Here is a 15,138-nt window from a genome sequence, read left to right on the forward strand (position 1 = left end):
CTCTGGCCACAGGGGATGTACCAGAGGACTGGAGAACAGCTAACGTAGTACCATTATTCAAGAAGGGTAGCAGGGATAAACCAGGGAATTACAGGCCAGTGAGCCTAACATCTGTGGTAGGGAAATTATTGGAAAAAATTCTGAGGGACAAAATTAGTCTCCACTTGGAGAGGCAAGGATTAATCGGGGATAGTCAGCATGGCTTTGTCAAGGGTAAATCATGTCTGACCAATCTGATTGAATTTTTCGAGGGGGTGACTAGGTGTGTGGATGAGGGAAATGCTGTGGATGTGGTTTACATGGATTTCAGTAAAGCTTTTGACAAAGTCCCGCATAGGAGACTGGTCAAGAAGGTAAGAGCCCATGGGATCCAGGGTGCCTTGGCGCGTTGGATCCTAAACTGGCTGAGTGGCAGGAGGCAGAGGGTGATGGTCGAAGGTTGTTTTTGTGACTGGAAGCCTGTGTCCAGTGGGGTACCTCAGGGATCGGTGCTGGGACCCTTGCTGTTTGTGATCTACATAAATGATTTGGATGAGAATGTAAAAGGTATGATCAGTAAGTTTGCAGATGACACGAAAATTGGTGGGGTGGTAAATTGCGAGGAGGAAAGCCTCAGGCTACAGGACGATATAAACGGGTTGGTCAGATGGGCGGAAAAGTGGCAAATGGAATTTAACCCTGAAAAGTGCGAGGTGATGCATTTTGGACGGACAAATAAGGCAAGGGAATACACAATGAGTGGTAGGACCCTAGGAAGTACAGAGGGTCAGAGGGACCTTGGTGTACATGTACATAGATCCCTGAAGGCAGCAGGATAGGTAGATAAGGTGGTTAAAAAGGCATATGGGATACTTGCCTTCATTAGCCGAGGCATAAAATATAAGAGCAGGGAGGTTATGATGGAGCTGTACAAAACGCTGGTGAGGCCACAGCTGGAGTACTGTGTGCAGTTCTGGTCGCCTCATTATAGGAAGGATGTGATTGCTTTGGAGAGGGTGCAGAGAAGATTCACCAGGATGTTACCTGGGATGGAGCGCCTCAGCTATGAAGAAAGACTAAACAGGCTGGGGTTGTTTTCCTTGGAGCAAAGAAGGCTGAGGGGGGACCTGATTGAGGTGTACAAAATGATGAGGGGCATAGATAGGGTAAATAAAGAGGAACTTTTCCCCTTAGTAGGGGGGTCAATAACAAGGGGGCATAGATTCAAGGTAAGGGGCAGGAGGTTTGGAGGGGATTTGAGGAGGAACTTTTTCACCCAGAGGGTGGTTGGAATCTGGAACTCACTGCCTGAAAGGGTGGTAGAGGCAGGAACCCTCATAACATTCAAGAAGCATTTGGATGAGCACTTGAAATGCCATTGCATACAAGGCTATGGACCAAATGCTGGAAAATGGGATTAGACTGGACAGGGATTGATGGTCGGCGCAGACACGATGGGCCGAAGGGCCTCTTTCTGTGCTGTATAACTCTATGACTCTATCACCGATTGCCATTGTAATCACCATGTGATTCATGTCAACTACCGAAACTAGGGTTACTTAGGGCCCAGCAAGTGCACGTGGTAGACTGTGACTACAGGAAGGGCCAGATTCTCGTGACTCTACACCACCCAGGGCGGATCACCCGACACAGATGCTAGTTTGCTGAACCAGGAGAAACAAACAAAAACATTTAAATGATATTAAACACGTTTAAAGTTCTGTTAAAAGCTCTTCACAAAAACAGTCCACAATGCCCAACAGGCTCAAACAAATCTCCTTCCTTGAAAGAGTTAGTATGATTCTCACAAGTCTACACAAAGAGCATTCCTACTTTTCATGAAATGAAAGAGAACGATAGGAAGAGGTTTCGGAACGGAGCGGTCATTTCAGTGTCAGTCCCCTTTGTTGGGGCAGCAGGGTGTGTTGGATTCCCACTAACTGTGTGCTGCCTTTACACGTTAAAACTCCACGAGAAGCCCCAGACAATGGCAGAACATGACCATAGGAAGTGTTCTTGTGACTCCACATCTCCCAGTGCTATCACGATGGACAATAACTGCAATTCACATTATAACTGCACTTTGTTTTCTCTAGACAAGAGATATTGGGGCATGATTGTCCGATCGAATCTCCGATTGGTAGCAGTCCTTAAAGGGATGATTAGAAGGGATGATGGGAGATTTCAAAGGTAGTTTTGTTGGCCTTTACAAAGGTCATTTGGATAACAAAAATGCCCAGTGGCTAGCGCACTATATGTGGAGACAGTAAGCGAAATCTGTAGCAAAGTGGTGGAGTGGCACGACACTTTAATCACTTGTTTGAGGGTTGACGATTGGAGGTGGTGCAGAGAATGAGGTGGGTGTGAGGTTGATAGCCCTGCTTACATGGCAGGGCACCCGCTCCACAGGAAGCATGCCTGAAAGGAGGTGGAGAAAGAGGACAAGGACACAGCTGACCACAACTACTGGTACTGCCAGTTCCACGATGTATGTTAGCTGCAGGGTGTCCTTACAGCAGGTGCCACAGCTCTGAAACCACCTGTCTGCCGACCCGGAGCCCGTTCAGTCAGTTCTAGAGAGGTCCTGACAGGTAGACGTGCCTCTGGCAGTGAATGTGGGTGGCAGGTGGGCATAGTCTATCTCTAGTGCAGGGAGATTGCCACTGGGAAACCCACTGTCCCAAAACCTCAGGGGCAGTTCTGGACACTCAACCCTCCTGACCAACTAAATGTAAACTGGAAAGAAACAAAAAAGGAAGGTTCAGAATAATCTAAAAAATTCTGCTGCAAATCTAACTCCAGGGGCATTTAAATGCACTTTAATAAACAGCACACCCAGCACCCCATTTTATTTGGTAGATGACTGAACACGATATTGGCGTAATTGTTGCAAAATTGCATGGATATTTAAATAACATAATTGGGGCTCAATTTAATATAATCAGTTGCATATTGGTCAAATTCAAGGAGAAATGGATCGGGTGCTTGCTGAGCAGGAAACTGGCACCCGATCCATTTCTCTTTGAATTTGATCAATTTGCAGCTGATTATATTAAAATGAGCCCCAATGATGTTATTTAAACGTCCATGCAATTTTGCAACATTTATGCCAACTATTTTGTGCCTGTTAATCGAGCATAACCAATTGGAAAATCTATCCACTGCTTCTCCAGAGAATTCCACAGAAAGGCTTTTTCCCAAGCAAAGCTAAGCATGCCAGATATATATGAAGGCTGGAAGCGGGAGCGGGGCTTTACTCACAGTGTCCTGTGGCACATGCATGTTCGCCCTCAGTCTCCTGAGGTCCGGTTTAATTACAGCTGTTAAATACAAATAGGGACATTGTCAATTCATTTTTATTCCTTTTCTCTGCTCCCGTTCTTCCATCTTACAGGCAGGACAAAAAATTAATGCAGGCAAATGTAAAGTACATCACATAGAAAGGAAAGATCGGCAACACACATACTCCACGAATGGTGCTGAAGCAGACCTGGGACCCTTCATAGGTTCAATGCTCAAAATGTCCAATCAATGCACAGCAACATTCAAAGCAAAAAGAACATTGAACTATGTAACCAAAACAGTAGAATACAAGCCGGAGGCAGTTCTAATCAAGCTGTATAGTGCTCTGGTCAGACCACACCGAGAGTGAGTGCCCAGTACTGGTCACTAAGACACAGGGGAAAGATTTGAAGGCAGTGTAAGAACACAAGAATAATTCCCAGTCTTAGACGTCTGATATGGGGAAAGACCAGAGAATCTAGGGCTCGTCAGCCTTGAGGTGACAGAGAGACAATCCTGTAGAGGTACACAAGATTATAAACATTATGCAAAAGGTAAATCTGAAAAATTACTTTCAGTTAACTTGCAAGAGTAGGACATGGGGCATTAGGAGGGCAACAGGTTTAAACTAGTGAAAGGCAAATGTAGGGCCCATCTCAGGAAGGTTTTCTTCACACACAGTGATCAACTATCTCTATACACAGAGAGTGGTAAGAATGTGGAACTTACTGCCACATGGGGTGGCTGAAGCAGATGCGTTTGACAAATTTAAGGGGACACCTGATGCATACATGAAGGAGAAGGGAATAGAGGGATAAGAACATAAAACATAAGAACATAAAAAGTAGGAGCAGGAGTAGGCCATACGGCCCCTCGGGCCTGCTCCGCCATTCAATAGGATCATGGCTGATCCGAACCTAGGCTCACGTCCACTTCCCTGCCCTCTCCCTGTAACCCCTAATTCCCTTATCAGCTAGGAAACTGTCTATCTCAGTTTTAAATTTATTTAATGTCGCAGCTTCCACAGCTCTCTGGGGTAGCAAATTCCATAGATTTACTACCCTCTGAGTGAAGAAGTTTCTCCTCATCTCAGTTTTGAAACGGCAGCCCCTTATTCTAAGATTATGCCCCCTAGTTCTAGTCTCACCCATCAGTGGAAACATCCTCCCCGCATCCACCCGATCAAGCCCCCTCACAATCTTATCTGTTTCGATAAGATCGCCTCTCATTCTTCTGAATTCCAATGAGTAGAGGCCCAACCTACTCAACCTTTCCTCATAAATCAACCCCCTCATCTCCGGAATCAACGAGTGATACGGGGGCAGGGTGGAAATAGAGAGATACGGGGGGTGGGGGGGGGACTGTGTGGGAAGCGGTAATTCGAGTGGGAGAAGGCTAGTGTAAAGTTAAAACACCGACATAGAGCAGTTGGGCCGAATAGCTTGTTTCTGTGCTGTAGATTTGATGTATAGAAACATAGAAGATAGGAGCAGGAGTCGGCCATTCGGACCCTCGAGCCTGCTCCACCATTTAATTTAATGGCTGATCATCCAAATTCAGTGCCCTGTCCCTGCTTTCTCCCCATATCCCTTGATCCCTTTAGCCTTAAGAAATATATCCAACTCCTTCTTGAATATATTTAATGAATTGGCCTCAACTGCCTTCTGTGGTAGAGAATTCCACAGGTTCACCACACCCTGGGTGAAGAACTTCCTCCTCATCTCAGTCCTAAATGGCTCACCCCTTATCCTTAGACTGTGACCCCTGGTTCTCGACTCCCCTCCATCAGAAACATCCTTCCTACATCAAGCCTGTCCAGGCCTGACAGAATTTTATAGGTTTCGATGAGATCCCCTCTCAATCTTCTAAACTCCAGTGAGTATAAGCCCAATCGACACAATCTCTCCTCATACGTCATTCCTGCCATCCCAGGTATCAGCCTGGTGAATCTTCGCTGCACTCCTTCCATGGCAAGAACATCCTTCCTCAGATAAGGCGACCAAAACTGCACACAATACTCAAGGTGCGGTCTCACCAAGGCCCTGTACAACTGCAGCAAGACATCCTTGTTCCTGTACTCAAACCCTCTCGCTACGAAGGCCAACATACCATTTGCCTTCTTAACCGCCTGCTGCACCTGCATGCTTACCTTCAGCGACTAGTGCACAAGGACACCCAGGTCTCGTTGCACTTCCCCTTTTCCCAATCTATTGCCATTCAAATAATAATCTGCCTTCCTGTTTTTGCCACCAAAGTGGATAACCTCGCATTTATCCACATTATAGTGCATTTGCCATGTTTCTGCCCAATCACCCAACCTGTCCAAATCGTACTGGTGTTTCCCGACATCCTCCTCACAGCATACCCTCCCACCCAGCTTTGTGTTGTCTACAAATTTGGAGATATTACATCCAATTCCCTCGTCCAGATCATTAATATATATTGTGAACAGTTGGGGTCCTAGGACCGATCCTTGCGGTACCCCACTAGTCACTGCCTGCCACTCGGAAAACGACCCGTTTATTCCAACTCTTTGCTTTCTATCTGCCAACCAGTTCTCTATCCAAGTCAATACCTTGCCCCCAATCCCATGTGCCTTAATTTTGCACGCTAATCTCTTATGCGGGACCTTATCGAAAGCCTTCTGAAAGTCCAAATACACCACGTCCACTGGTTCTCCCTTATCTATTTTACCAGTTACATCCTCAAAAAATTCCAGTAGATTAGTCAAGCACGATTTACCTTTTGTAAATCCATGTTGATTTTGTCTGATCCTGTCACTGATTTCCAAGTGCTCTGCTATTACATCTTTTATAATGGACTCCAGCATTTTCCCTACTACCGATGTCAGGCTTACCGGTCTATAATTCCCCGCTTTTTCTCTACCACCCTTTTTGAATAGTGGGGTAACATTAGCTACCCTCCAATCCATGGGTACTATCGAGTTCTGGAAGATGTCCAGCAATGCATCTACTATCTCCAGGACCACTTCCTTAAGTACCCTAGGATGTAGATTATCAGGCCCTTAGGATTTATCGGCCTTCAATCCCGTCAACTTCCCCAACACCATTTCCCTACAAATACTGATTTCTTTCAGTTCCTCCCTCTCATTAGACCCTATGTTCCCCGACATCTTTGGGAGGTTATTTGTGTCCTCCTTTGTGAAGACAGAACCAAAATATGTATTTAATTGGTCTGCCATTTCTTTGTTCCCCATTATACATTCCCCTGATTCTGACTTTAGAAGACAGAAAAGGAACTGACTCTGATGTGGTGAGGGATAAAAATACTGCTCGAAAGTGACAAAGGGCGGCAACAAATTAAATGAGAAAACCAGGAAAAAAATATGGGTCAACATTCCAAAAGTTTGGAGTCAGCATTGTGTGGAGTTTGTGTGAATGCACAAAGCATTCAAAGCAAAATTGGAGTTAGAAGCATTAACAACTATGGAAGGGCACGATATCGTCGCTATAGCAGAGACAGTGGCTTAAGTTTAGACATGAACATTCTCGGTGAAAACTTTTTCAGGAGAAGAGTAAGAGGTGTGTGGTGACAGGATGCGGAGTCGTGGGGCCTCAATCCAGTGCAGAAGGGCTGAATTGCCAACACAAACAAAAGGCCAATAGTTCACTGCTCCTGCCTTAAAGTAGAATGAAAGTTGTGGTTTTAAATGTATTAGATAAATTAATGCAATGTGCATTTATATTTAAAGTATTAAAGCTTCTGTCCCACAGTCCTATTACCAGCAATGCATTTAACCTAATGATTCTATATAAATGCCAGCTCTTTCTTACCTGTTAGAATAGTTCCCACCAAGAGAAATACAAAGATGAAAATGTTTCCTGCCACAGTTCCAAAGTGATCAATCAGCTTACCCTGTGAAATGGTAAAAATGATTCCAAAAACCTAAAATACAAAACAATGAACACAATTTAAGGATATCACCGCACTTTTTTAGCACCATGTTTTCAAATTTGTAATAATGTTTGGGATCAGATGGGGTAGCATCTTGGAAATCAAGTCTTAAAAGGAAGGGACAAGAAGGCAAAAAACTTGCTCCCAGATGTTTACTAAGCATCAATTTTTTTTAAAGTTCAGAAAGTTTAGCTTCGAGCCAAAGTGCAAGAAACCAGAGGTGATAAAAGATGAGGTTAATGGAGACACTAAGCTCGGGTTTAAAAGCTTGAGCATTCTAGGAGGGAGGGAGGGAGTGAGTTTCACAGTTTGAGGACCTGCGAAAGAATAAGTGGCAGTAGCAGTTAGCGTGAAGGGTCCCAAATTAAACAGAATGAGGATGTAGGAAGGAGGAAGAGTGTGTAGGATGAGGTACTTGCAGTTTAGGAGGAACAAGAGGGAACTTCAGAAAAGGAATGACCAAAGTAGGAGAGAGAGACAGAGACAGGGAGAAAGACAGAGAGCGAGAGATAGAAAAACAGAGACAGAGCGAGAGAGAGAGAGAAAAGACAGAGAGAGAGAAAGACAGAGAGAGATAGACAGACAGAAAGATAGAAAGACAGAGACAGAGCGAGAGAGAGAGAGAAAAGACAGAGAGAGAGAAAGACAGAGAGAGAGAGAGATAGACGGACAGAAAGATAGAAAGACAGAGAAAGATAGAAAGACAGAGACAGAGCGAGAGATCGAGAGAAAGACAGATAGATAGACAGACAGAGACAGAGCGAGAGACAGAGAGAAAGATAGAAAGACAGAGACAGAAAGAGAGAAAAGAGAGGCTAGTATTATGCCAGGAGCACTAACGAGCTTTTTCTTGTATCCTGCCCGAGAGCGAGAGAGATGTCAGAGGAGCCTCTCCAGATCAGCTGCTATACAGCAACACCAAGTGATTGAAAGCACTTCCGAGGTAGTTGCTGTTTGTACCACGAGAGAGAAAAGTAAACTGGCAGTCGTCATCCTGTGCCACCTTGGTGTACATCCTAGGGGTATTAGCAGGTGCCGCCAGCCTGCTCTCTGACCAGGAGAATTCCAATGGTGTTAACATGACATAAAATGGGAGGGAGGGAAATGATAAACACACACTGACTAACTCTATATAACAGCCAGCAGACTCATAACTTTTTGAGCCGATTTTCATAGCAACTAATTGACTTTGTAACATAGATGCTCAAACGTCACGGTCTCATCAAAAGAAGATAGGAAGATTAAACTTGTCCCACAAGCTTCACACAGATCTCTCGAAGTCAGTGTGCATTTACTTTAATGAACGCTCAATACGATTGGTGATCCTGTCTGCTGCCAGTGCCTGCTTCCCCATATCACTGTTGGTTGCAGTTGTATTTCCGTGGCAACAGCCAGCATTGCAGTTTTCAACGTGAACGTGACTTCAGTTATCCAACACTCTGCCACTGGTGAAGGGGAACTGCCAGGAAGTTCCTGTGAGAACTGCAGGGGCTTCACAAGGGTGTAGCGTTCAAGGCCAGCCAGCACCACACTGGCTTTATGAAAGGCACTGGATGTCATGGATGCTCAAGAGGCTCTGAAGCTCGGACTGTGGCCATCAGCAATGGTTAGGGCAAGTGATTTACTGCAGCACAACACCCTCCGGTGAGTCCCGTGAATTTCCATACAGACCACACTTTACGTCATTTTGCATAAAAGGTCCTGAAGGCAGTGGAAATACCAGTTCCTCAGCTGATGTGAAATCACTCACCCGAGTATCTGTTAAGACTGTCAAGTCATCCTCGGTTCTGAGGGACTGCCTAAGAAGAAGTAAGGCTATAGTGCTGAAAACTCATCCTTTTCACCATACAATGTGCAAGATAACAAATAAAAACAAGAAACAAGATATTTATAAGATAATTACAAGAACTGTTTCACATGAAATGACAACGAGGTGTGTCCCAATTACTGATGACAGGGAAACTAACTGCTGTGTCAGCCCAGCGCAGGGGCCTTTATATCGCGTGGGAAGGGAAAGTCACACGGGCACCATTGTCAAACTGTTTAAAGAGACGTCATCCCTCGTGATTTTCTGATCAACAAGCGGGGTTCGCTCTTGCTATATGTGGGATGAAGAAGAATGGCATTTAATACAGAGAGTTAGAAAGCAATACGCATCAGCAGTAAAATGGTAGATATGATAACAGTGAAGAGTATGAGTTCCAAGGAAGTGGAACTGATACTCAACATGGAGTACTGAGTCTGGGAGAGGTTGGCATATTCAGGGGCAGCAGAAAGGATTCCAGTTTTACATCTCTGAGCTTTGAAGAGGGGAAAGATGAAGTAAACCTATTTTCAAAAGGGGAAAAAAAGGCCGAGGAAAGGAACCCAAGAACTGTTGGAAACAGAAAAGCAGCAGCTGCAATAGTGCTCCACCTGCAGGGAGACGTCTCCAAGACTTACATTCAGACGCAAAGAATTGTGGATGCTGAGGAAGGCAAAACTAAGATCATAATGCGGGCAACTGGAGGCATAGTCAGAGTGTTTTGAGGAGGTGTTTGGAAATAAGGAGGCAGCAAGGTGGGGCAAACTAGGCAAGGAATTCAAGGGGACAGGAACATAGTGGTTGAATGAGTGATTACCAATGGTGGAGTGCGAGACTAGGAGCAGAGGGTGCAGGTGAGAATGTAAGGCAGGAGCAGATTACTAAAGCAAGGCAGGGCAAGGCTATGAAGGGATTTGAAAGTAAGCGAGCCAGTGAAGTTTGTCGAGGGCTGAAGTGATAGAATTGATATAGGTAAGGATGATGACAGCAGCATTTTGAATCAGTTGTAACATATGGGGGATTGAGGCAAGAAGGCCAACTGGAGAGGTAGAGAAATTGGGCCTTACAATAGTACTGAAGACTTGTGCTCCAGAACTAGCCGCGCCCCTAGCCAAGCTGTTCCAGTACAGCTACAACACTGGCATCTACCCGGCAATGTGGAAAATTGCCCAAGTATGTCCTGTCTACAAAAAGCAGGACAAATCCGACCCGGCCAATTATCATCCCATCAGTCTACTCTCAATCATCAGCAAAGTGATGGAAGGTGTCGTCGACAGTGCTATCAAGCGGCACTTACTCAGCAATAACTTGCTCACTGACGCTCAGTTTGGGTTCCGCCAGGGCCACTCAGCTCCTGACCTCATTACAGCCTTGGTCCAAACATGGACAAAAGAGCTGAACTCAAGCGGTGATGTGAGAGTGACTGCCCTTGACATCAAGGCAGCATTTGATCGAGTGTGGCATCAAGGAGCCCTAGCAAAACTGAAGTCAATGGGAATCAAGGGGAAAACTCTCCATTGGTTGGAATCATACCTAGCACAAAGGAAGTTGGCTGTGGTTGTTGGAGGTCATTCATCTCAATCACATGACATCACTGCAGGAGTTCCTCAGGGCAGTGTCCTAGGCCCAACCATCTTCAGCTGTTTCATCAATGACCTTCCCTCTATCATAAGGTCAGAAGTGGGGATGTTCGCTGATGATTGCACACTGTTCAGCACCATTCGAGACTCGTCAGATACTGACGCAGTCCGTGTCCATATGCAGCAAGACCTGGACAACATTCAGACTTGGGCTGACAAGTGGCAAGTAACATTCGCACCACACAAGTGCCAGGCAATGACCATCTCCAACAAGCAAGACTCTAACCATCTCCCCTTGACAGTCAATGGCATTACCATCGCTGAATCCCCCACTATCAACATCCTGGGGGTTACCATTGATCAGAAACTGAACTGGACCAGCCATATAAATACTGTGGCTACAAGAACAGGCCAGAGGCTGGGAATTCTGCGGCGAGTGTCTCACCTCCTGACTCCCCAAAGCCTTTCCACAAGGCACAAGTCAGGAGTGTGATGGAATACTCTCCACTTGCCTGGATGAGTGCAGCTCCAACAACACTCAAGAAGCTCAACACCATTCAGGATAAAGCAGCCCGCTTGATTGGCACTCCATCCACCACCTTCAACATTCACTCCCTCCACCACCGGCACACTGTGGCTGCAGTGTGTACCATCTACAAGATGCACTGCAGCAACTCGCCAAAGCTCCTCCAACAGCACCCTTCCAAACCCGCGACCTCTACCACTTAGAAGGACAAGGGCAGCAGACGCATGGGAACATCACCACCTACAAGTTCCCCTCCAAGCCACACACCATCCTGACTTGGACCTGTATCGCCGTTCCTTCACTGTCGCTGGGCCAAAATCCTGGAACTCCCTTCCTAACAGCATTGTGGGTGTACCTACACCATATGGACTGCAGCGGTTCAAGGCGGCGGCTCACCACCATCTTCTCAAGGGCAATTAGGGATGGGCACTAAATGCAGGCCTAGCCAGCCAGCGACTCCCACATCCCATCAATGAATTAAAAAAAAAGGGATTTGGTGGTAGTGGGGAAGGGGGAAGGGCGGAGACAGGCAACATTACAGAGGTGGAAGAAAATGGCCTTGGTACCAGAATGAATGTGGGAGAGGAAGCTTAGCGCATGGTCGAGCAGGCCAGCAAAGGTTCTGCACCTCCTGATCCAGCCAGAGTTGGCAATCAACGACGCTAAGGCAAGAGGCATATTAGGTACTGGCAGCAGGCAAAGAGACTGCTTCAATTTTGCCAACATTAAGCTCGAGGAAGTTTTGATGGTGGGAAGGCAGTCGAGTACTCAGAAACCTCCTGGAGATCAATGGAGGAGGTAGAGTGCTAAAGCTGGGTGTCCTCAGCATACACGTGGAAGCTGACCCAGGCTTTCAGATGATAATCACTGAGGGCTAATACGGAAATGACAAAGAGGAGGAGACCAAGGATGGAGTCCTGGGGTACACTGTGTGTAACACAGAAGCCACTGGAAACAATGCAATGCCTGCATTGCACCAGCTTGAGTTGATCCAGATGAGAACTGTGCCAGAGGTGGAACTGCATAGGACAGAGGCGACAGGAGGCTGAAATGGCCAACAATGTCACAGGCAGCGGAAAATTGAGGAAGAGGAGGAGTCAGAGAGCCATTAGGCTCAACAAGCTCATCCCATTGTGATAGATCTCAATACCTGTTATACATTGAAGTTACAACACGGAAACAGGCCATTCAGCCCACCCAGTCCATGCCAGTGTTTACCCTCCATGCCAGCACATAGTCCTAATCACATTGACCCACCTGGCCCCACATCCCTTCATCCACATATCCAATTTAAGCTTAAATGTTGTCATAGTTTCTGCCTCAACCACTAACCGTTTAAGTGAATCCCACAGCCTCCAAATCTCCTACATTGAATCTTGTATCTACGGCCCCTTGTTCTAGACCCTCAACTACTGGAACAGTCTGTTTCTACCTACCCTGTCACATCCTTTCATCATTTTAAACACTTCTATCATATTGCCCTGTAATCGATGCTGTTCTAATGAATAGTGCCTCAATTTTTCAAATCTTTCTTTGTATTTGTGTTTCCTCCTACCAGGCAGCCTCTGAGTGAGTCTGTGCTGCACCCTCTCTAAAGCCTCAATATCCTTCCTATCGTGTGGAGCCCAATACTGCACACAGACTCCAACTGTGATCTTACTAAAGTTTTATATAGATTCACCATTACATCTCCATCTCTTGTGATAAAACTTACAATTCTATGTGGTTTTTCTACAGCATTATTACCGAGATGCTGCCTTTAATGTCCTGTGAACCTAGGATCATAGAATGGTTACAGCACGGAAGGAGGCCATTCAGCCCATCGAGCCCGTGCCGACTCTCAGCTAGTCCCACTCCCCTGCTCTTTCCCCGTAGCCCGGCAAATGTTTTCCTTCAGATACTTATCCAACTCCCTTTTGAAAGATAAGATTAAATCTGCCTCCACCACCCTTTCAGGCAGTGCATTCCAGATCTTAACCACTCGCTGCGTATAAAAACGTTTTTTCTTACGTTGCCTTTGGTTCTTTTGCCAAACACCTTAAATCTGTGTCCTCTGGTTCTCAACACTTCTGCCAACAGTTTCTCTATCTACTCTGTCTGGACCCCTCATGATTTTGAACACCTCTATCAAATCTTCTCTCAATTTTCTCTGCTTCAAGGAGAACAACCCCAGCTTCTCCAGTCTATCAACGTAACTGAAGTCCCTCATTCCTGGAATAATTCTCGTAAATCTTTTCTATAACTTCTCTAAGGCCTTCACATCCTTCCTAAAGTGCGGTGCCCAGGATTGGACACAGTACTCCAGTTGGGGGTGAACCAGTGTTTTATGCAGGTTCATCATAATTTCCTCACTTTTGTTCTCTATGCCTCTATTTATGAAGCCCAGGATCCCGTAAGCCTTTTTAACTGCTTTCTCAACCAGCCCTGCCACCTTCAACGATTTGTGCACACAAACCCCCAGGTCTCTCGGTTAGGATTGTACCATTTAGTTTATATTGCCTCTCTTCATTCTTTCTACCAAAATGTATCTCTTCATACTATTCTGCGTTAAATGTCATCTGCCACGTGTCAGCCCATTTCACCAGCCTGTCCTCTTGAAGTCTATCACTCTCATAGAAACATAGAAGATAGGAGCAGGAGTAGGCCATTCGGCCCCTCGAGCCTGTTCCGTCATTTAATGAGATCATGGCTGATCATCCAAACTCAGTACCCTGTCCCTGCTTTCTCCCCATATCCCTTGATCCCTTTAGCCTTAAGAAATATATCTACAGTATTATTACCAAGATGCTCCTCCTCATTGTTCACTCTACTTCCAAGTTTTGTCATCTGTAAATTTTGAAATTGTGCCCTGTGCACCCACGTCCAAGTCATTAATATATATCAAGAAAAGCAGTGGTCCTAGTACCGGCCCCTGGGGAACACCACTGTATACCTTCCTCCAGTCCGAAAAACAACCGTTCACCGCTACTCTCTGTTTCCTGTCACTTAGCCAGTTTCGTATCCATGCTGCCACTGTCCCTTTTATTCCATGGGCTTCCACTTTGTTAGCAAGCCTATTATGTGGCAATTTATCAAATGCCTTTTGGAAGTCCCTGTACACCACGTCAACTGCATTGCCCTCATCAACCCTCTCTGTTACTTCATCAAAGAACTTCATCAAAGAACTTGATCAAGTTGGTTAAACATGATTTGCCTTTAACAAATCTGTGCTGGCTTTCCTTAATTAATCCACACCTATCCAAGTGACTGTTAATTTTGTTCCTGATTACTGTTTCTAAAAGCTTCCTCACTACTGAGGTTAAACTGACTGGCCTGTAGTTCCTGGGTTTATCTTTGCACCCTTTTCTGAACAATGGTGTAACATTTGCAATTCTCCAGTCCTCTGGCACCACCCCCGTATCTATGGAAGATTGGAATATTATGGCCAGTACCTCTGCGATTTCCGCCCTCAATTCCCTCAGCATCCTAGGATGCATCCCATCCGCTCCTGGTGATTTATCTACTTTTAAGTACAGCCAGCCTTTCTAGTACCTCCTCTTTATCAATTTTTATCCCATCCAGTATCTCCTCTACCTTCTCTTTCACTATGACTTTGGCAGCATCTTCTTCCTTGGTAAAGATAGATGCAAGTACTCGTTTAGTACCTCAGCCAGACCCTCTGCCTCCATGCATAGGTCTCCTTTTTGGTCCCTAATCAGCCCCACCCCTCCTCTTACTACCCTTTTACTATTTATATGCTTATAGAAGACTTTTGGATTATCTATTATGTTGGCTGCCATTCTATTCTCATACCTTCTCTTTGCCCCTCTTATTTTCTTTTTCATTTCTCTGACCTTTCGATATTCAGCCTGATTCTCTGATGTATTTGCAACCTGACCTCTGTCATACACGCTCTTTTTCGGCTTCATCAAATTCTCTATCTGTTTCGTCATCCAGGGAGCCCTGACTTTAGATGCCCGACCGTTCCCCCTAATGGAAATGTATCTCTACTGTACCTGAACCATTTCCTCTTTAAAGGCAGCCCGTTGTTCCATCACAGTTTTGTCTGCCAA

At 45.5% G+C, this 15,138-nt stretch overlaps 1 protein-coding gene across 3 annotated transcripts in view; it reads right to left on the bottom strand.

Moving 5' to 3' along the window:
* flvcr2a (FLVCR choline and putative heme transporter 2a) overlaps window positions 1-15,138 on the bottom strand; it is a 238,658-nt gene that overhangs the window by 17,816 nt on the left and 205,704 nt on the right. For all 3 annotated transcript variants that reach the window (XM_086002524.1, XM_086002523.1, XM_086002525.1), the window contains 2 exons: window positions 7,056-7,167; window positions 3,241-3,299 (listed from right to left, as the gene is read on the bottom strand). In XM_086002524.1, the coding sequence (XP_085858650.1) occupies window positions 3,241-3,299; window positions 7,056-7,167 (171 nt within the window). The remainder of the gene's footprint in view (window positions 1-3,240; window positions 3,300-7,055; window positions 7,168-15,138) is intronic.

This window comes from Somniosus microcephalus, chromosome 12 (assembly GCF_052327205.1).
Source record: "Somniosus microcephalus isolate GS21.2 chromosome 12, FLI_Smic_1.0, whole genome shotgun sequence".
NCBI lineage: Eukaryota > Metazoa > Chordata > Chondrichthyes > Squaliformes > Somniosidae > Somniosus > Somniosus microcephalus.